The sequence below is a fragment of the Camelus dromedarius genome, chromosome 11 (assembly GCF_036321535.1).
Source record: "Camelus dromedarius isolate mCamDro1 chromosome 11, mCamDro1.pat, whole genome shotgun sequence".
NCBI lineage: Eukaryota > Metazoa > Chordata > Mammalia > Artiodactyla > Camelidae > Camelus > Camelus dromedarius.
The window spans coordinates 26,986,602-27,010,207 of record NC_087446.1 but is presented as its reverse complement, the minus strand read 5'-3'; the positions used below and the strand labels follow the sequence as shown (position 1 = coordinate 27,010,207).

The 23,606-nt window shown below is 36.5% G+C and overlaps 1 protein-coding gene across 6 annotated transcripts in view; it reads left to right on the top strand.

The window, feature by feature from the left end:
- The window catches only part of ATP2B1 (ATPase plasma membrane Ca2+ transporting 1), a 115,443-nt gene that overhangs the window by 69,542 nt on the left and 22,295 nt on the right, over positions 1–23,606 (top strand). For all 6 annotated transcript variants that reach the window (XM_064491572.1, XM_064491574.1, XM_031463039.2 and 3 more), the window contains exons 4-15: positions 234–488; positions 577–702; positions 4,248–4,388; positions 6,922–6,960; positions 7,775–7,936; positions 9,424–9,638; positions 12,098–12,340; positions 13,567–13,808; positions 16,427–16,664; positions 21,183–21,362; positions 21,981–22,068; positions 22,442–22,548. In XM_064491572.1, coding sequence (XP_064347642.1) covers positions 234–488; positions 577–702; positions 4,248–4,388; positions 6,922–6,960; positions 7,775–7,936; positions 9,424–9,638; positions 12,098–12,340; positions 13,567–13,808; positions 16,427–16,664; positions 21,183–21,362; positions 21,981–22,068; positions 22,442–22,548 — 2,036 coding nt within the window. The remainder of the gene's footprint in view (positions 1–233; positions 489–576; positions 703–4,247; positions 4,389–6,921; positions 6,961–7,774; positions 7,937–9,423; positions 9,639–12,097; positions 12,341–13,566; positions 13,809–16,426; positions 16,665–21,182; positions 21,363–21,980; positions 22,069–22,441; positions 22,549–23,606) is intronic.

Below are 23,606 nucleotides of genomic sequence, written 5' to 3'. Positions count from 1 at the left end.
TTACTCTGAACTAGTCCCCTAGACTGCCTCCCTATCCTGAGGATGAAAATCTCCGGAGGCAGGGAATTTGAATTTGACATGGTAGGCATCCTCATCATTATGGAATGCTTTGAGTCAATAAGGTGTTCAGAGCTATAAGTAAAATCAACGGGATATATAGCCATCATAATTACATATCTATTGCCATCAATGCAGAATCTTTTTTAATAAGCATTTTCTTTCTTTCCAATTAGTTTGTGGACAGGCTTCTGCTGGAGAGGAAGAAGGTGAAGGTGAAACTGGTTGGATTGAAGGAGCTGCAATCCTCTTGTCAGTAGTGTGTGTGGTCTTAGTAACAGCTTTCAATGACTGGAGTAAAGAAAAGCAATTCAGAGGTTTGCAGAGTCGAATTGAACAAGAACAGAAGTTCACAGTCATCAGGGGTGGTCAGGTCATTCAGATACCTGTAGCTGACATTACTGTTGGAGATATTGCTCAGGTGAAATATGGTAAGTAAAAAATGGCAGTACATCTTACACAGGGTGTAATACTGTTGTAATCTTGTTCACGGTTTAATGCATCATTGTTTTGTTTTAGGTGATCTTCTTCCAGCTGATGGCATACTTATTCAAGGAAATGATCTTAAAATTGATGAAAGCTCATTGACTGGAGAATCTGATCATGTTAAGAAGTCTTTAGATAAGGATCCCTTACTTTTATCAGGTATGAATTTCTTTCATAACTTTGAACTTTTTCCTCCTCCACAACTTTATACCACTGTCAGCAAATACAGTTTCCCTAAGAGCCAGTAATGTGAAGAGGATTCTGTATTTTATGTTAGCTTCTACCCTTATAATCCTTAGACACTTTTTTTGTAAGCTAGCAGACTTTTTTTTGTAAGCTAGAGATCTTTAAATCTAGAGTTATATTTTACAAATGAGGAACCTGAGTCCAGAAAAATGAAGAGATTTGAGAGTCAGTTTTAATTAATGTTAAGCCTTTTAGTTTTATCATTACACTAATGGTCTTTGTTGAATTGTTCTGTTTTTCCATATCACAATTATTCTTAAGGACTATTGAAAGATAAAATTAAAGAATGATTATGTATTTAAAGCAAATTAATGAATTTTCTGTGATGGTCTACAAAGGACAGGGTTTAAAAAAAAAAACTGATAGAATCTTTGAAGTTTACCTAATCTCACTTCCTCATTTAACTACTGAGGAATGAGTCTGAGACAGTAACTATTTATCTAAGATGATATGACTAATAAACAGGTCTAGGAGTAGCGCTGCATCTACCAAGCAGAACTGAATTTGCATGTGGTTAAGACACGTTCTGAGAATGGAAGAGGGAAGGATTTGTATAGGGGGGTGTACTGTCTGAACAGGGGAGGTGGTTATGTACCTGGGAGGCTCTGGTGGTGGCCTGACTGTTGATAGCTAGACCTTAGGCTAACTGGAAATGAAAAGGAAAGGATGACAAAGAAAAGTACACCCTTTCTTCTAAAATACTGCATGAAAGGAACCCTGGGTACCACAGCCTGACTCCAGAAGTGTGCCAGTTCTTTAACCTTTGATTTCCAGTTACCAACTCTTAACTTTCTAGCATTCTTTATAGAATTTATGAATTGTTTGTAAGACAGTTGTTTTAAATATATTTGTTAGATTGAATTATACTAGCGTTTGGAGTAAGCAAACTGTTGCCTTTTTGTCTTTAATTATCATTTTCTGATATTAATGAAATGCCAGCGTTTCCTACACTGTACGGAGATTCCTGCTGATTTAACCATTTAATAACTTGGCAGCTATACTTTTTCATTTCTTCTCTGTGAACTTTATATTTTAATTGGTTGAACATAGTTTTACTGAAACCAAAGTCAAACCTGTGACAAGGGTCAGTTAAGTTAAAATCAAACTTCAGACACATACCTAAGTTTAACTATTACCTTTTTAAGATTTGTAAATATATGCCAAAAGGCTGATTGTAAAACAGCCCACCCCTAAAAGTCAGAGTGATTTCATATATTATATACATTTATAAACACCATTATAAATAGGGGAAAAGTTTAAGTTGTAATATAGACATGTCTCCTGGGAAAAAAATTATAAGATTTATATACCTTGAATATCCTACACTACTAAGAACATTCATACCCTATTTGGGTTTTTGTTTATATTGGTATGTTTGAAATTCATTCCAAACAGACAGAAATATCTTGGATACTTAATGTATTTAAGTTTAATGTATACTTACTTTAGTTATTCCTTGCCATCCTTCTAAGAAACTGTGGTTAATGTTAACCAGCTAAAATCTATGGTCTTTCCAAAGGAAGGGAAAGCTAGCCAATCATACCTAAGTGCCATAGACTGAGATCATCTCCTCTTCCCTTCTGCCACATACACTTCATGGGCTTTGGTGTACAACTAGCTTATTTACACAGTGCTTACCTCTTCAGGTTGGCATCCCTTAACTGAACCTTGGTCCTTTTCTGTTTTAGCAGAGATGGGTGGCAAGTTTTTGTAGACTCAGGTTCTTAACACACCAGGTATACCAGGAGGATGCTATAAAATTTTCCATGTTTAAGAAAAGACTGAAATAACTTTCTGGAGTCCCTTATCACAGTACGGGTGGGAAAGTTTTTCTGCATTTATTTCCCTCTTCCAAAAATTTACTAAAAACATGAAATGCATTTATTTTTAAATTTATTCTCATGATGCCATCTCTCACTGCTGTTCTTGGCTTTTTAAATTTAGATGTTTTAAAGCAGTTTTTCAGTTAGTAGTGAGTATATAACCAGAACAAAAACCATTTACTTTGCCGTAGCTTATTAACTGCAACATTTGATTACCTGTGGTAAAGAAGAGCAGGACATTAAAATAAGTGAAATTTGCAGAAAACCAGAATTATTTACAGAAGCAAAACTGTCTTTTACATATAATCCTTGATTAGTAAATACCATTTCCCTTTTTTAAATTTCATTTCTTGTTTCCCTTGCGTTTTTTATTAGGCTAAGAAACTAATAATTAATGAAATAGTTAGAATATAGATTTTTAAAAGCAAGAAAATCAAAGGCCTAAAAAAATGATATTGGATAAATTAGTAATTAATAGCCAAATAAAAATTCTTAACTACTGGATTCAGTACACATGCTTTATGATCTTATTTTGCACATAACCCTTGAGCATTGATTTGGTAGAAGGGATGGTAGTAGGTGCTGCAGACCCTGCCCCCCAGATGGTTGTGAACTAGGAGATCAAATAAATTAGGCTTTATTGAGTGTTTAAAAAAGAGTTAAGTTTTGAAAGCTACTTAAAATCCACAAAAACATTAGAATAGAGAGGTGAGAAGCCTCTTAATGAGTTAAGAGAAGATACAGAGTTGTTGATGTACAAGTTGGTGAGCTGTAAGCAAACTTACTTGCATTATATTTTAAGAAGAATATGTTCTCTGTCCTCTGACAGAGCTGGGTTGAGTCTGCCTTGTCACCTACTAGTTGTGTAACTTTGGGCAAGTTTCTAGAAAATAAGAATAATAGTGCCTGCTGCCAACTTGCAAGATTGTTGTGAGGGACAGAATCAGAATTCAGTCAGTTCAGTCAGGGTTCCCATCACTGCTCCCCAGCTTTCTCTCCTGGAATTTTATGTTAGAGAAGTGGATGAAAAAATTGGAGGTTAGTGGGTCTCAAAATGAAGACTTTGGACTTTGTCCAGTAGGCAGTGTATAGTCAGGTTTTTGAGCCATGAGAGGCTGATGATAAAATCACATTTTAGGAAAGTTAAAACTGATTTCAGGATGAACTGGAAGGACAGACTAGCTAGGAGGCTGTAGCAGTAGCCTAGACGGGCTGGGGTAAAGCCTGGGTTAGGCAGAGGTTGTGGGAAATCTGGCAGTGGTTGCTGTGGAATCCTTTTGGTTATAAGCACATTTCTTTATAAGCGATGTATTTTCTCAGAGAAATGACTCTAATAATAATAATACAGTTATAATTTAAATATTGAACATTCATTGAACCCCTACAAATTCCAGGCACTGTGCCAAACACTTCACACTTCGGGGCGTAATTTGAGTCTCATTTTTATAAAGTGTAAGTACTGTTATCCCCATTTACGGATGAGTAATTACAATTTTATAATTTGCCCAATATCACATGATAAATGAGTGGTAGAGTGAGCTTTGAACTCAGACGACTTGTTAGTTAAACCCTTAAGCACAAGGTTTTATGTAATATCTTACTGAATTTTAAAAAACAAGTTTTCTGTTGTTGTAGGTACTCATGTAATGGAAGGCTCTGGAAGAATGGTGGTTACTGCTGTAGGTGTAAATTCTCAAACTGGAATTATCTTTACCTTACTTGGAGCTGGAGGTGAAGAGGAAGAGAAGAAAGATGAGAAGAAAAAGGAAAAGAAAAGTAAGAACAGTAGGTTGCTGTAAGAATTGGTGTTTGGAAACACAGCAGCTAGACTGTAAGAACTGGTACCAAAAATAGACTTATTTCATCAGATTTTGATATGATGCATTCTGCAAAAAGTTAATTACCCAGTATAGTACTTTCAAGTAGTGGAATTGACAGAGGGGCAGGGATTTTTTTAGGCATAGTCGTCCGGGCAGGGCCTGTGGTGACCACATCACCATAGCCAGGCAGATGCCCTATCTCCTTGTACGTTTCTGTTGGCTTTACACTGTTTATTCTCTGGTTTTAGAATCTCCCTGTCATCTGACCAGAAAAGTGAATTAAATTCTCACTTCCTATTTGTTTTTTTTTTTTTTTTTTTCTGATACTTCAGTAGTAGCTTTCTCTGTCAGACATAGCACTTTTTGGCCTCATTGGGCTTTTGTTCAAGTTTTCTGCTTTTCTCATTTCCCAGTATAAATTTATGTAGTTGGTTTTTAGCCATAAGGCCAAGAGTTCACTTTGACACCTGTTATGTTTACCTTGTTATATTCAGCCCATCATTCAATACCAAGATTTTACATTTTGATCTTGACCCATTGTGTCTGCTGTTGCTCCGAGTGATCTGTTGTCAGCAAACTTGATAACTGCAGTTTTTCCTCAGGGATCTTATAAGAAGCTCTGTCATACGTAGGCAAACAGTTCAGAACCACTTGGTGGCTCCGTCACTTTTTTGTTTAAAACCTTTCCCACTCTGCTTTTAAGTATCTGCTGGACCACCCTTTACTCCTACTGGGGATCACTCTGCTCGAGTTTTTTTCCCTTTCAGTTGACAGCAGTTTACTGTGGTTCAACCACTTAGATTTATTTAATTTTACTTAAACTAGTGAGCCCATATTTCTCTCACACACATTGGTATTTTGAGCTCTAAAATAAATGCCTTGCTAAAATCTGGCTTGCAGTGACCACAGGAGTGTTTTTAATATTTATGTGTTTTGTTTCATTCTTTGGGTTTTGTCTTTAGCTGTGAAATCTTTATTTCAAACAGAAATATGTTTGAAAAGCTCTGGCTGCAGGCAAGGGTAGCAAGCCCCAAACTCTAGGTTTTCCCTACCCCACTCCTCACAGTAGCCCTCCGTGTGTCACCTTAGGTGTCTTAAGGAAGAATGAAAGGCAATTTGAAAACCAGTATTAATGATACCATTTATTGAGTGCTTTATATATGTTGTAACTGTTTATCTTTTTACTGATGAGTAAACTGAGGCTTATGGAGGTTGTATAACTTGCTCCAGGCCAAAGATCTAGTACAGTGGGTTTATCTAGTACAAAGATCTAGATAAACCCACTTACCTGGCTGAAGAGTCTGTGGTCTTAACGATACACTGTTGCATCCTAACTGATAGGAGACTCAAGTCGGCAGACCCTGTTAAAAAAAGAAAGGGATGTTTGCATCATGGCTTCATTCTTATTGACCTCACATTTTCTTTTCCAATAAGCACTCTTTTTTTTCTAAGATCTTGTGTACCTATTTTTGTTAGTCAAGTCAAGAGCATTTCCAGGAATTAATATCTGACTACCCACCATTTTTGATTCTTGGGGTTGTTTTTAGAATGGGAGACACCACTTTTCCATCTGTGGACTTCCAGCTCTTTTCCCATTCCCTTGACTATATGAATATTATGTATTAATAGACTATGTTCCAGGGTAATCTGTCTCAATTCCCTTCATAGTCTGGAATATGACTGTCTGGTCTCTCTCCAAACTTGAGTTCATTCAAAGTAGCTTGATGCTCTCATACTGTCTCCTCATCTTATCTGGAGCATCTATTCTTCCTTGACCATATTTATTCCACATTCTCCAGCTTGAAGGTAGCTGTCCTTGGTAGAGAAGTTGGAAGAAGAATAGACTGGATGGTTCTGCTTCCTCTTTGTTATTTTTAATATTACACTGTCTACTCCAAACTGTAGACTCCTTGATTTATTACTTTAGACATCCCTATCTTTCTTTTTTCTCTAAATCTAAGCTAATTTGGAAATTAACTGGTTGTCTTATTTGCTTCTTCTGTATCTTTGTGTTCTAGTTTTACTTGCTTGCCTCCCCTGTCTTTTTTACACATACCGGTTTTATTCTCATTTCCGTCAAAGCTCCTCTGTGCACCTGTTGTCTTCCTAGGAAATTCCTCCCTTCGTCTCTACCCCTGCCCCTTTCTACATTCTGTTACAGATATAGGATTGTGTATCTGTATTTAGTTTTAAAACCTCTTGTACCATATTTGGGTATGTTACAGCGTAAAAAAAGAGTAAAGTCTTATGGAGAAATCAAACAAGAATAGATGATCCAAGTTATTTTGGAGTATTCTCCCATGGTTAACATGCAGGGAGTTATTATAGGACAAATACTTTCTAATCTATACACACACACACACACACACACACACACCCCAACGATTGTGTAACAGTTCTCTTATAGAAATGTGAGCTACCTTTGCATAATTTAGCATGGCTGTATTCATTTCTTTTGGAAAGCTTTAATTCCCATTTTGTTCCTACAGATAAGAAACAAGATGGAGCTATTGAGAATCGCAACAAAGGTAAATTCAGGAGTATAAAAGTATACTTAGCTTGTTCTCATTACATCCAAAGCTATATCTCCTGTGCACTGTATTCATCCAGAAGTAGGATACACGTGGGTCAGCAACCATGTTACCTGGGTGAATCTCTTCCGTCAGTGCCGTGCTCATGCTGCCTTTACAGTGGTAATAAGATTTTAATTATGACTTGTGGTGGTAAGCTTAGAAAAGCCCAGATGTAGGCAATTTTAAACTTAAGCTCAGGTATCATTATCATTGGTTACTATATAATTGCTAGCAAAAATGCATAAGAAATATATATATGTATGTGTGTGTGTGTGTGTGTGTGTGTGTGTGTGTGTGTGTATATATATAATGTAAATGTTCCTGCATTTATTTAAAAATGTAAACATATGTACAGTTCTCTATATGTGTGGTCATACATAATGTTCTACAGCATGGTCATAACTTATATAGGAAGCATTTTTGGTGTTTGGAATGAGTCTCATTATCCAACACAGCACATAGGAAGAGAAGTGATTTGTTATTTAGCTCTTACTTTCAGGGCCCTGTGTTTCTTCTTATGCTTCATCCCTATTTCCTAGCACAGCATTTTCAAATCTGCTAAAAAGTTTCAAAACCTAGTATCCTATTACCTTATTTTGTCAGGGTAGACACAGACGCCAACACACAGACATGCACACACAAAGCTGAATGTTTAAATATTTTCATGTTTCTGTGAGAAACTGATTTTTTTTTCAAAAATTACTTGAAAATGTTAAGTGATATGTATGCCTTTAACATGTGGTGAGGTTATATTTGCTCTTCAATGTAGCAAAAGCCCAGGATGGTGCAGCCATGGAAATGCAGCCTTTGAAGAGTGAAGAAGGTGGAGATGGTGATGAAAAAGACAAAAAGAAAGCGAATTTGCCAAAAAAGGAAAAATCTGTTTTACAAGGGAAACTGACAAAGCTAGCTGTTCAGATTGGCAAAGCAGGTATGATATATACAAGAAACTAACATGTTTTGTTTTACAATATGCTAACTTTCTGCTTAAAAATCTTTTGGCACACTTAAGGCTGTTTTGTGAGTGGAAGAGGAGTTAAAAATATTTTTAGTTTTATCTCCTATGTACCAGGCCTTTTGAGGTATTGTAGCTCCTCATAATATTTTGCAGCTTGGGAACTATTATCCTCATTTTACATAGAGGAAGTGTCTTCTGTGAGCTAGCTGATAAATAAGTGGTTGGGTCAGGGTGAACGCCCAAGCCTTCCCAGTACACAAGCCCATGAGCTCATCTCTGAATTTCTGGGAGCAGTAGAGGAAGGGCTGGCAGTGAGGTTACTCCATACAGATTACCCAAGTATATTTTAGTAAAAAGAAATCTCACATACATTTTCTCATCTTTTTACTGACTATGAAAAAAAAATTAGTCACATGTTTTTCTAAAAGTTAGTTTACTCATGTTGAATGGATTAGTTAAACAGCATCATCATGGTGAGGCTGAAGTTATAAAATGCAACCATCACTATAAAACACCTGTTAATAGAATCACTCTTCAGGGAGAAAAAAAAAAAGCAGAGCTTTGGCTAAAAACAGGGTTTATCATTTTTGTGAAAGAACATGTATGGCTGAATAAGCCTATGTTCTTAAAGTCACTTACATTGGATCACTCTATTAGTACTTACTAGGAGTATACTGGAAAAAGTTAAGTTTTTGCTTCTGTCCTCAAATAGCTTCTTGTCTTATAGCAGATACTTGCTTTTTGTAATATATAGCCAGATAGTAATGCTGACTCATAGTATTGTGGAAATGGGTGGATTTAAGATGGTGATGGTATTTAGTAGACATCAGATTGGGCAATTAGACCCACCATGTGGACTTGCCTTATTTTGTAGTACTCATTTATAAGGAGCTAAGTATCCCACAAAACAGGAAGGCAAATAATTTGTAATACAAGATTAACTCTTGTTTTCTAACTTAATAAGCAGTAAGGATCGATGGATAAAATTAAGAAATAGTTTCAATTATCTGTTTTTTCATGAAAAACATAGGATTGAATATTTAATTGCAGGTCTCTCCCCATTGATCATATTCTTACCAATTTCTCTTTCATTATTAGGCAACTTGCCAACATGTAAAGCACCAGCTTATACTAAGGTTTTGGTATTTCATTGTCATTGCCTATTATTTTGTCTTGGCGTTAGTGAAAGACTGAAGATACAGTTGAGTCTAGAAGAGAATCATTAATGCGTTTTTCCCAGTTCTCCTGGGGACAGGGCTATACTTGGAAGCAGAAATTAAGTCTGACAATGTCAAATGATGAGTTACGGGTATAGAAAAGGAGGTAACAATTTCACAGAGAAATTAAAATAAATATTACCAAAGTAGTTGTAATCCTTCCAGTGGCTAATAGGTAACTGACAATGAGTGGAGTCTGGACTATTTAATAATGACATTTTCCTTCTTTCTGTATCCTGAAAGGTTTGTTGATGTCTGCCATCACAGTTATCATTCTCGTATTATATTTTGTAATTCATACATTCTGGATTCAGAAGAGACCTTGGCTTGCTGAATGCACACCGATTTACATACAATACTTTGTGAAGTTCTTCATTATTGGAGTCACAGTTTTGGTGGTAGCAGTGCCAGAAGGTCTGCCGCTTGCAGTCACTATCTCACTGGCTTATTCAGTCAAGGTAAGTGGGAAGCAGTTAAGGAGGTAGCCTGGGAGTAAAGCTTCATCTGGTATAGAAAATGCACCCCTGGTTCTTCTCTTTTGGGTTCTGAAAGTCAGAGATTTCCATAAATCTACACTGTTTTCTTTAGAGATGCTGTCATTGATTCCCTCCCCGTCCCCGCAGTTTGAAGATGATGCTTTGAGGCCCGTACATTGCTGGGAGGACAGCCTTGACACAAAACTGAGCGTAACTGCTGGGGAAAGTTGTAGCTTCATTTTCCTCCTGTGATCACTGTGTTGTCACACCCCTTCCTGTTTCCATCTGTGAAACTGAAATGAGTATGTTTGTCGTTTACCTGTGGGACATTTGGATCTGAGCATTTAAGGCCTTCTTGTTTCCATGCTTATACCCTCATGACCCCATGGTCTAGCCTTGACACAGTAGGTGGACTCATGTTTCTAAAAATATAATTCAGATCATACTGTTTCCTTGTGCAAAACTTCCTGGCTTCTTGTCAGACTTAGAGTAAGATCCAAGGCTCTGCCGAGGCTCGCAGGGCGCTGCCCTGTCTGGCCTTTGCTTCCCTCTCAGTGCTCATCTCCCACCTCTCCCTCCCTCCAGTCCAGCCTCTCCAGACTCCTGCTGGTTCTCACATAGGCCAGCTGTGTCCTCACTTGAGGGCCCATGTGTTCTTTCCTTTGGGTCGTCAGCTCTCTAACTTGATTCAGGTCTCTTCTAATGTCACCTCCTCTGACCACAGCATCTGCAGTAGCTCAGTCCTTCCTGTTTTCGAAGTAAAATGAACTTCGATGGCTTTGCTAACTACTGTTTACCTAAAGGAATATTATATTTGAGGATAATTAATTTATTTTTAAACAGTTTTCTATCTTATATGGAAAAGGTGAATTGAATTAAGCAGTTCGCTTGGACAGTTTTGATCTTTCTTTCAAAATGACTTCAGAAATAAAATTATACCTAGTGGAAGAATGCTGCTCTTGTCAATTTTCTAATATTAATTAGTATTACTCCTTAAGTGGCATTGCTGACAGAGCGATACAGCATAATTGGTCATAGTTTCTGCTCTAGCACTCTTATCTTCAGTGTTGCCAAGAACTTTCAATAGACCTGTCAGGATAAGAATATTTTTTCTTTACTGTTTGAGTTTATTTTCTTTTCAGGCATTTCACATCTTTCTGTTTCAAAAATAAAATAGTAAATGTATCAAGTAATAATGAAGTGTAGTATAATCATCTGTCCCTTTTTGTGATGCTTTAAAATAATTAGAAATAATCAGACTAAACGTAAGTTTTAGACAGATCAGTCATTTGACCAATATTGTCATTAATTCACTTTGAATAGTCATTAAGGATGTTAATTTTTCAGTTGATCAATAGTATGTAGGCAGGATTGATTTGCATTCTTTTGATAGACAGTGAGAAGGACCATTTTAACTAGTGTTTTTAAAGCTTTTACTTAATGTTTATTTAGCCCAAATATTGCCAGTTACTTTTCTTTTCACTGATGTGTAGTCCTTAAGGCTCCTGTGTTTTGCAAACTGAACTCATTTTCTTTACTGTAGAACTTCTTTCTTTTAGTCTTTAGTGTTAACGCAAGTCACTATAATTTTCCTTCTCCATATTTATTTCTTCAAGGAACCAGGTTTTTTTTTTTGGCAGTATCTTGCATCTTAGTAGTCACAGAGCATACTTTAAAATATCTCTATGCAGTTTTTAACCCATTCCACATATGTTTTGAGAGTCAGTTATCAAGCATTTTAACTTAAATGCATCTTGGAGCTGCTGTGAGAACTCCTGTTTCTCTAGAAACTGTCTCCTTTTTTTCTTGTAAATAAGAGAAAGGAATGATTGTAAGGGTGAGAATACAAAGTGTACAAACATATGGAAAAGATAAAAAATGCCCCTTTCTGGTTTTGATATGTTATGTCCGTCTATCGGAGTCCAAAAAAAAAAAAAAAAAATCAGGCCACTGCATGCCCACAAGCTCTATATTTTAACTGATAAAAGCTACTTTTCCCTTGGTGATTGATACAAGAATTTTTTTTTTTCTGCTTAATAAAAAGGAGACTTAGTCCTTACATGTAACATACTCTTACATGGCTGTAAGTACCTCTGTACTTAGAGTACAAATTGTCATTGCCCTCGTAATTTGAGGACACTTTGCAGAAGCTGTTGGAGGCATATTGTTAGCACAATTTACATATGGATACAGAATAATTTACTAAGTTATGTTATGTAGAAGGAAAGTGATTGAAACCGCAGAAAGCTAGTACTCTCTTTAGCTCATTCGAATAGGTCAAATGTGCTAAAATTCTTCCAGTATTAAACTGGTGCTTTTGTGCTATGTGTCCATGTAAAGTTGGGAGCTTTAGTTCTGATTTTAAAGCCGTTTATAATCATTTTAATGTAAGGTGATTGGTGTTATATGTAGCTTAACTGAATTTTTTTTTGTCACTGTAGAAAATGATGAAAGATAATAATTTAGTAAGGCATCTGGATGCTTGTGAAACCATGGGAAATGCTACAGCTATTTGTTCAGATAAAACAGGAACATTGACAATGAACAGAATGACAGTTGTTCAAGCTTACATAAATGAAAAACATTATAAAAAGATTCCTGAACCAGAAGCTATTCCACCGAATATTTTGTCCTATCTTGTAACAGGAATTTCTGTGAATTGTGCTTATACATCAAAAATATTGGTAAGATTTCTTTAATAACTTATATGTGAAAAAAATTTTTAGTTTGTAATGATTAGACTGTATATAGCACGTTAGACCTATCATTACTATATATAAATTGAAGAATGGAATCCTGGTAGTTTTTTAAAGGCATATATTCATATACTGTATATGAGTTTCTTCAGATACAATTTATGTTACTAGTAAGATGTGTTGATCAACATATACATTCTGTTTACTTGTATTTTCTTCTCCTATATTTTTTAATTTCCTGTGTTTAAAAACTGAGGCTTATGACCAAAACAAGTCTTTAATTTTAAATTCTTACCATGCTCATTTTGTGAAAGACCAGTCTGTCTCACTGTTCAAAGTCAACCTTCAATTCTAGAGAAAATTTCAGATTTCAACTTAAAATAATATGTTTTATATATACTTGTATATATTCTGTTTGGTTTCTCAGTGGATCCTACCTACAAAGTGTTCCTTAAACTTTTGGGGACTAACTCAATGTGTTCTAGTGATTTATGGATGAAGACCATAAACAAAATTAATATTGCATGAATTGGATTATTGGACTGGAGAGTTATGGGATCTTGGTTCTAGATCTAGCTTTGCCTTTTACTAGCTGAAAGTCTGAGCCTTATTTTGTTCAATTATTACGTAGAGATGGTCACATCTGCCGTTAATACCACTGTGATGAGTACATAAGGATGTATTTGTGAAGATACTATGAAGGAAGTAAATTTTTTTTATGTATTAGGCAACAGTGCTTTATTTTAATGCATATACTTTTATTTTAAGCCATAAAAATTGACAAAGTAGATTTAATTTTGGATTGTTTAATATAGTCATTCAGTGAAAACAGGAAATGAAAAGGAATTAAAATTTAGTAAGCTCCACTATGTGTCAGGAACCAACTTTAAATTTTATGTGTCTTATCTCATTTAATTATTGGATCCTAAGTGCCCCTGTTTTCCAGATGCTGAAGCCAAGGACCACAACAGTTGGGTAACTTGCCAAAAGTTCATGTAGCTTGTAACTGGCAGGGCTGAGATTGGAATTCATGTCATTGTCACCCCAGAGCACCTTTCTACCGTACCTTTTCTATGTCCCTGTTTGAAAATGCTGATTCTGGAAATTTCCTTTTTTTTGTTGTTTTAGTATGACTCATTCTGTGTTGTATTTTAAATTAAACTGTTGTAGAGAAACATGATAATACTGGCTTCTAAACCTCTTTTCTCTTATAGCCACCAGAGAAAGAGGGTGGATTACCTCGTCATGTTGGTAATAAAACTGAATGTGCCTTGTTGGGACTTCTTTTGGATTTAAAACGGGATTATCAGGATGTTAGAAATGAAATACCAGAAGAAGCACTGTACAAAGTCTACACCTTCAATTCTGTTAGGAAGTCCATGAGTACTGTCCTGAAAAATTCAGATGGAAGTTATCGAATATTCAGCAAGGGTGCATCTGAAATAATTCTGAAAAAGTAAGAGTGAAATGCTTAGATGAATAAATTGCTAACTGTAGTCGCTTTATGGAATACCTCCTGTGTTGTGGGTGTTTTCTTTTTGTGAACATCAGGCATTTGCTAGGACCTTGGAGTTTTCTTAGTATATTTTAATGGTATCCAGGTCTTTGTCCAGGGTATTCTTCCATTTTCATACTTGAGCTTCTTTTATTTCTTAGTATTCTGCTACAGGGAAAATAATCTTGTTAACATTCGTTCTGGTAGCTTTAATAAAGAAAACCTTGGTATTTGTTCTAGATGTGTTGATTCCATTGTTGTGTAGGATTGTGAAAAATAAAAGCCTCCTGGGAAGAAAACCTCACATTTATGTCTTCCGCACTGCCTTGTAGATAGTAATGAGTGAATTACAGATTTGTTTTTAGACTGGCATAGCATTAAAACTAGATCTTGAGAATCCTCTTTTTATATCAGAGTGAGGTTTTATCATATTTATGCTGCTGCAGTGTTGTATTTAAATATCTCCTGTCGTATTGAATAGTAATCTTCCTTTTGCACTGTCCTCATACAGACCAGTAACTTTAATTTTGACATTACATGTTTTCTGTATAATTTCCCTAACACTATCTGTTATTACAGGTGTTGAAATTATTTTGATTTCTTTAATTCTAGTTAGAGAAGTAAAGAACTTTAAAAAAAAATTACGAGCTTTAGGAACATTAGAACTCATTTGAAATTGTAATATTTAAAATATTTCTAATTTTAATTTGCTTATATTATAATCTAGTGTTATCTTAATGAACATTTGAAAGATTTAATCTAATGGGTGTAAGAGACAAGTATATAAATAAATAAGTGAAAATGCAGTATATGGCAAATATGCACAAAGTTTTAAGATGAGTGATCATACTATGAAGGATGTAGCATTTAAGATAGGTTTGGTATGAAGTAAGAACATGACGTGAAGGAGGTCATATCAGAGGAAAGAAGGTAGGAATATGCAGGTCGTATGGGGGACGAGGTAGTCATATAGTTTGGCTGAGTAGTGATGCACTCCTGTGGCACACGGGACATCTTTCCTCCCTTCACAGTGAGCTTGGTTATCTGATTTCAGTGTGAAATGTTAGAAATCTTGCACCCCTGGTTTGCTGGATAGTAAGTAGTTTGGTAGAAGGGAGATTTTCAAATCAAAACCAATTAAGCTTTGGCTCTTCTGCACCCAAGTAGCTTTGGGATGTTGGGCGGATTTTCCCCTAGGTTCCGGTTTTCTCCTCTGAGAAAGAGGGTGATGACCACTAACCCTGGGTCAGTGAGACAAAATAATGCATGTGAAACCTCTAGCATGGAGTCTGATATGTAGTAACTGTACAGTAACCATTTCCACAGTGAAGCTTACAGTTTGTCCTGGACGCTCTCAAACATTAGGCGAAACAGTTAAAACAGTCAAGTAGGCCAGATGATACAACAGACGTTTTTCCGTTAGGTAGTAGAACTGAGCAAACCTGTGGCATTGAGGATATTTCTTTTATCAGGGAATAAGGTGAGTTGGGGGTAGGGAGGGCAGTGGGAAGGATGGACTGGAGACTGATATCAATTAAAAGTCTATTACAATAGCTCTAGCTTGAAGTAAGAGCCAGAAGAAAGCAGTAGAGTAGCAGGGGGAGTAGAGTGGGGAGGAAACATTCAGAAGACTGTTCAGAGGACAAATACATAGGACTTAAGAGCTAATACTATACAGATGATGAGGAGAAAGGAAGTATTCAAGTGAGATTTTGGACTTAGGTAGAAATTATTGGGAGTAACATTGATATCTATTAGGGTAGCAAGAAGATAGTCTTTAGCCTTACATGCAGTCAATTGAAGGTGCTGGCACAGCATCTGAGTGGAACTCTTCAACAGGGATCTAAAGCTTTGGAAAACAGTGGAAACAGAGGATGAGGATTTGGGAATCACCTGCCTAGAAGCAAGAGGCAGTGGCATCACCAAGGGAGAGAAGGAGTGTAGAGAGGCAATGTGAACAATTAAACTTCAGATAGGGAAGTATATCGTGTAACTTTTATTTACTGCTTAGCTAAAAGGTTGTAGTTAGTTTCACTAAAAATATAACTATTTTGGCATTATCTCTCATTCTGATAGAATGCCTATTTTAACAATAAGTTATTTTTTTTCTTTCATGGTTAAAACAATATAGGTGATGAAACAACGTCTCAGGTAAGGGGTTGATTGAACTTGGCTTTTTACTTTAAAAGAAGAAAATATTTGGGAATTTTGTGTTAATTAAAATTAATGTCTAATTCTGTACCAAAATAGACAGGTATATAGTCTAGTCTCCTGCCACTAGGTTTTTGTGTGTGTGAAAATTTTAAAGCTCTGCATTTCCAAAAGAGAAGGTTTAGAGAATATCTAGAGTAACTGATTAAATGGAGAAGGAGCAAATGAGAACCATAAAAAGAGAACTGTGTTTTGTAAAGGGCAGGGTGAAAAGTGAGTATGATTTAAGTCCGTAAAAACACAACATACGTAATTCTCTGAATTCCAGATATCAGATCCCATGATTTCTAGCCCTTCCAGTTCGCTTAAATGATATTACCTGTTATTTTTGTGAGTGACTGATGTTTGAATTTTACATTCCCTTTTAGGTGTTTCAAAATCTTGAGTGCTAATGGTGAGGCAAAGGTATTCAGACCGAGGGACCGTGATGATATTGTAAAAACTGTGATTGAACCGATGGCATCAGAAGGCTTGAGAACCATATGTCTTGCGTTCAGAGATTTCCCAGCGGGAGAACCAGAACCAGAGTGGGATAATGAAAATGATATTGTCACCGGCCTTACCTGCATTGCTGTTGTGGGGATTGAAGACCCTGTGAGACCTGAGGTGGTGAAACGTTCTGTGTTCTGCATGTGCAGAAGGCACTGGCTGTACACAGTTTTCTAGTAGAATCCTTGGTTTTTGTGGTTTTACTTCTCTCCTATGTGAATCCAGGATAAGTGAAATAATAGTGCTACCTATTTATGGTTTTTAATTAGATAACTTTTGGGGGGATCCTATGTGTTTATAGCACCATAACCTAGCATAGTGCCTTGAACTGGGTTGGTTTTCAGCTCATATTTATACTGAATTACACAGTAAATACCATTAAACTATTTCTTTTTCATGGTGTCTAGACCAGCACTGCCCAGTAGGACCTCCTGCGGTGATAGAATTGTTCTGTGTGTTGTTCAGTAGGATAGTCACTAGCCACTTGAGACTACTCAGCTCCTGAGGTGTGGCTAGTGCAACTGAAAAACTGAATTAAAAAAAAAATTTTTATTTAAATTTAAACATCTTGCTACCATATTGGACAGACTGCAGCTCTAGATTTTGCTTTTTTTTTCTTTCAATCTTTTTTCTCTTTTTTAAGTTTATTGAGCAACTATTGTGTGCCAGGCACTTTTCCAAGATACTAGAGACTATAAAGATTTTTGAGATCTGGTTCCTGGCCTCAAAGATGTCACTGACCTGGGTGGGGGTGGATAAACACATGATAATTGTAACCCAGATGTTAGCACATTGTTAGATGCATATACAGAGCATGTTCTGTGAGCACAGAGCATGCACCCCCAGCATAGTCTAAAGTAACGTCTTAATTTATTGAGTTCTTTGTGTGCCAGATATTATGCCTAGTGCTTTACATGTATTAGTTCACTAACGTTCACCTTTGAGTTATAAGTATTTTTGCAAGCTAAAAAAAAAAAGTTGAAATGTGTAGAGGTTAGCTCTAGACCATGGAGCTAGTGTGTTCAAACCAAGCTCTGTCTAAAAAAACTTGTGCTTAAAAGCCCACTGTGCAATATTAACCTCTGGAGGAGTCAGGTAAGACTTCCCAGAGGTTAATTACCTGATGTGAGTCTTCAAGGATGAGGAGGTATTAGCTGGACTGAGAGAGAGAGAGCAGTAAGCATGTGCCGAGCAAAGAAGCAACATGAATAGTGGCACAAAGGCAAAAGCGGCTTTTGTTCACTGGCCATCATCAGCTAATTAAGCCAACACCCTCTGTAGTACCAGGCACTCTTCTAGGAACTGGAAATACTGCAATAAACAATAGTCATGAAATGTATGTTCTAGATAAGTAACACAACCGATAAAAAGATAAAATGATAGATACACAGACAGTTGTGCCAAGTGAAAATACATTCTGTGAGGAGTAAGACTAGGCCCTGCCCTTATATTCTGTTAGGCACAGGGTTAGGGGGTGGGAACTGACAATTACAAGTGTTATAAGTGCTATAAAGGATAGGCACAGGGTAATAAAATAGAGATGACTGAGAGACCACGGTAAGGATCTCTGAGGATGTAACATTGGAGCTGAGATCTAATGGCTAAAAGTGAGCCAGCTGTGTCGATAGCTGCAGGAACAGCGTTCAAAGAAATGGGACAAAAAATGTGGGAGCCTGAATGTGAGAAAGTATTTAGCTATTTCAAAGATGAAAAGGAGGCCAGTGCGGCTGTATGTTTGGACAAAAAAGGGGCAGACAAGATTATCTTTGGCCTTACTAGGCAATAATGGCTCTGAATTTTATCCTGAAATTCAGTGGGAAGTAATTAAAGAAATTCAGGCTGGGAAGTGACATGATTCATGTTGTTAAAATAGTATCTTGGGTACTTTGTAAGAAATGAATTAGGAAGAGGAGTAAAAGCAGGGAATCCTGTAAGATGACTGCAACGATCCCAGGCAAGAGATGACTGTGGCTTAGCACTGAAGTTATGGCAGGGAAGATGAAAAGAAGGGTATGATTTCACAGTAAATGGAAGTAGAACCAATAGGAATGAATACGCTGGCTTTGGATATACTCTTTTTGACATTGTTGAGGTGTCTGAAACATCCAAATATATGTCAAGTAGGCAATAGGACCTAGGAGCCTGAAAGTGGTGTAGGATAGAGATTTCACATGTGAGGCTGAGGGAGGACTCTCAAGGAAAATGTGTAGCTAGGGGAAAAAGCTGAGGACTGAGGTATCTTCTCCACAATTAGATATCTTCTAGAGAAGTGGGAACCAGTCTCTTGAGTTGCATAACTGGGTGGCTGGTAGATTGTATTAAGCATTGTAATAAGAAAATCAGAAGCAGCCTGTTTAAAAATCAAGATAAATTCAGTTTTGGGTTGTGGAGTTGTAAATGCTTATTAAATATCCAGGTGGATAATGTTTGCCAAGCTTTGGTCAAGGGAAGACCATTCAGTTTTATTCATTGATTTATGACTTAAATCTTATCTAAGCATAATACTAAATCAGGATGTCTACAATTTTTGTCCTCTGGGAAGTGTATTGCTGTTACTGTGCTCTTGGCATTGAGTCTGGACAGTTTTTTTAAACACGTAAGTAGCAATTTTTTTCAGTATCACAAAATGAAATGGGTCCTTTCGTACTAATGTGAGACAATGTAGTATGAGATAGCTTTCTCAGATGGGTATCTGGACTGTGCAGTTCTGATGTAGAGAGTCTTGATTAGATATTTGGAATAAATCCAGCATGTGTACTTGAAGAACAAGATATTTGGCTTCTCTACAGTGTTTTTACTTACCAAAGTGGAGGTAGTTTGAGTTTTACATGGAAGTATTTGATGGCTAGTGGGCCATTAATAAATTTAGTTTACTTTCTTAAATGTAATTTGCCATATAGTTTTAACCAAGACCAGTTTCTCACTCTCATTCATTGTTTTCCTATTCCAAATGATCTCAGGGAACCACCTAATCATTGAGTGCTTAAATGGACAAATATGTATCTTTTAATTTTTATCTCAAGTGAGATACCAAGATATATATTACATTTATACAGCAGATCAATGTTTTCAAAATCAAGTTTTTTTTCTTTTTTTTTTTTTAAATAATACAGGCTTGTGTAATGTGAAGGCAGAATTCTGTCTAGGGAGGTCATGAAAACTCCCAGAGATGTTACATTTACACTGTATTTACAAAAGAAGTCACAACCAGCTTGTAGGCCAAAGTTAGCATTTAGTCAAGTTATCTGTGGACCTGAGGGGTGTGTGTGTGTGTAGAAGTATTGAGAGACTGCATATATGCACATAAATCTGGATTTCTGCTTTCTCATGAACGTATAGATTTTGTCAGCATTTCCACCATGGTCAAAATAGACTAGAGCTGAGTGCTCTTTCTTTAGGTATTGTCTTGGGTTTGTCACTTTCAGCATGTTTTCCTCATTTCTGTTGCCTACATGGCCCTGTAGGTATTTGCATTTGCTGCCTCTGTTCTGGTGGGATCAGTATGGATTTTCTGGTTAGAGAAGATGAGTGGGAAAGGATTTTCTAGGCAAAGGGAACTACAGAAGTAAAGATACAAAAATAATACAGAGATTATTCATCTATCAAGCTGGGTATAGTAGAAAAAAGTTAGATAAATATAGGAAACTATTCTAAATCTCAAGTGTGATACTCTGTTATACTGAGAACTTTGTGACTTATTGTATAACAGTTGGGGAATCATATATTTTTAAGAAATTGTATTAGGAATAGAACTCTATCGTCAAATACATCAGATATTTCAAAGGAGGGGAGAAACACAAACACAGGGACAGCAATTAAAAAAAAAAAGAAGCTATTACAATAGCTGAGGCAGCAAGCAGTGGAGACAGGGTGCTGGAAGTTTGAGGTAGAATCCGCAGGACTCATTGGCCTTTAAGGATGTATAGGGTAAGGGTGATGGAAGAAGTCAGCTAATCCTTGGGTTTCTGTTAGATAGAAAACATGGTTTCCCTTTTGGATACCTAAATTCTTTTTTTGTGTTGGGGGTAATTAGGTTTATTTATTTTTAGAGGAGGTACTGCGGATTGAACCCAGGACCTTGTGCATGCTAAGCATGTGCTCTACCCTACCCCAGACACCCAAATCCTGATGTCCACATTTCTGATGGACCTAGTAATCCAGCTCTCACAGTGAGCTGGGAAAAATATGTATAGGTTTGAAAGTTACTAGCACATAGATGGTAGTTGGAAGCACCAGAGTAGGTAAGATAACCCTTAAAAGGTAAGGAAGGGGAACAAAACAAGTGAGCCACCCACCCATAAGCCCAAAGGACACCAACATTTACCCTGGTGTGGTCTGGGCTGTATACCAGAGAGGTAGAATGCCAAACCAGAAAGAATTGCCTAATGGTTGCCAGGGGGAAAAGCTGCTTTAAAAAGTCTGGCAAGTAAATAATACAAACAGACTGAAAATGAAGCCTGAGCTAGGACTGTGGCGCTGGAATAGGAAGGAAGAGTTTGTTGGGAAATACTTCAAGAACTATTCAGTATCTTGAGATGAAATTAAAGTTGTCACTTGTGGGACTTTGAGGCAATGGATATTTGTTCCGTGGGATTTACCCGCCTTTGTAATGTGAATTTTCCCCCACCAAACCAGGTACCAGATGCAATAAAGAAATGTCAGAGGGCTGGAATTACTGTGCGGATGGTCACTGGTGATAATATTAATACTGCTCGAGCCATTGCTACCAAATGTGGTATTTTACATCCAGGGGAAGATTTCCTGTGCCTAGAAGGTAAAGATTTCAACAGAAGAATACGAAATGAAAAGGGAGAGGTAAGCGTTTCTTATTTTTTAAGTTGATATGTTTTTAGTATATTAGAAATTTCATTTGACGAATATATCTTGAATATGTACTACGTGTTAGGAATCACACATGAATCCATGCAGCCCTTCAGAAGATAAAGGGAACAAGCGATAAAGAAATTTGCCCTAAAGGGAGTGAGTGCTTCTTTTCAGTCTCTGCCCAAGAAGTACCAAAGGTGTGAGCGAGTAGACAGAGATGAGTTTGGAAAGGTTGATACGGAGCATATTTTAGGGGACCCCAAACTCTCTGTGCTTCTTAGGCTAAGAAGTTTTCATTTTCATAGGCAGTGGGGAGATTTTTTTAATTTGATCTTGTAATTATAAAGATCGCAGTGGTTCTCAAACTTGAGTATGCATCAGAGTGACCTGGAGAGCTTTTAAAACTTTGATTACTAGGCCCCACCCCAGAGTATTTGATAGATAGGCCTTGGGGCATTGCTCAACAATTTGCATTTCTAACAAGTTCCCAGGCATTGCTGATACTGCTGGTCTGTTAACCACACTTTGAGAACCACTGATTCATATGCTAGATTTTGGAATTAGGAAACTAGGATTTGGGCACATTTTAACTTTGCCAACAATTTCTAGATTGAGCAAGAGCGGATAGACAAGATATGGCCAAAGCTTCGAGTACTTGCAAGATCATCTCCTACTGACAAACATACACTGGTTAAAGGTGAGTATATATTAAAATTATTCCACAATTTCTTATAACAGAAATGAGTTTTACATCCTAAAATAGTAATAGATACTGAATACAGGATTGAATCCTGGATATCATCTTTTCTAATGAACTCTATCTACATGCATTTCTTCTGCTCCCTTAGGGGACTTGTGTTTATCTTCAGGGATTAAAACAGGATATCACTCCTAATAAAACAGTTTCTGGAGTTGGTTCTTGCCCAGCATCTCAGCAGTTTCATTTCTCTACATTTAATTATTTATTTTTAACCGTGAATCTGTAAAACCAGCTAGCCAAGATATTCTGCAGAGTCACCTTACTAATTAAAGGGATTATTTTTACAGCACAAATATTTACTTTATTTCAGGTATAATTGACAGCACCGTCTCAGAACAACGCCAGGTTGTAGCCGTGACGGGTGATGGTACAAATGATGGCCCGGCATTAAAGAAAGCTGATGTTGGATTTGCAATGGTAGGAATTTACCTATTCAAGCATTCAGATGTAATTTACCTGCTGGGTTTTTTGTTTGTTTCATTGGTTTGTTACTAAACTGCTATTGCTTTTATACACTGTCCCTCGAGATTAGTTTGAGGGATAATTTATAAGCCTAAAATGGCTTATAAGCCAAATTAGTTTATAATACACCTTTATTTGATGCTGGAGGATGACTTCTTTTGAACAGTTATAGTAAGATCATGCATTTACCTTGTACTTTAAAATATTTAAACGTCTATCATCTCATCTGACCCTTATAACAGTCCTCTTAAGTAAAAGACAGGCTTAGAACAGTTATGTGTATTTAAATTAAGAATATAATTAAAAATCTTCCACTCAACTGAAAATGTCTTTTAAGAGTAATCATTTCGTGTATAATAGATGTAATCTTTTTTAATTAAAAAAGTCTGCTTCCCCACCTAAGTTCTCAGTTTATATTTGATTATTAAAAGTAGTAGGCAAGTTCAGCATTTCATTATTATTTTTTTATAGTATAGCCAGTAGTGTAAAATAGATACCACGAAATACATATGCTACATAAACATTTAATGAGTGAAAAAGCTTGTTATATCTTTGAATCCATTCCTTCCAGTTTTTCAGTGTTGGGATGAATCTTTGTTACTTCAGTGCCATAGAAAATTTAAGTATTTAATTTTAATTTGATTTGTTTTATTTTGGAAAATATATGTTCATAATCATAATTCTGAAATCCAAAAATCTAAAAACTAATTTTTCCCCTAAATTTGCAACAGACTTTTTCATTGCACAGCTTACTCTGAATTTATGTGAGGATGTTATTTGTCCCACTTAATTTGAACATCCGTAGTCTTTGTACAGATACTAATGTGTTTTTATGGGGTGCTAACCCTCTGGGAGAATTTGTAATAGAAGGCATGTACCTCATTATCTTTCTAAAGAATGAGAGACTTTGAATTCTGAGACACAGTCTGGCTCCAAATGTTTCAGATAAGAGAATATTTATGTGTACCAGTGGTGGGCTTTTTTTGCATAATTTGTCCCCTGATATTTTGCTG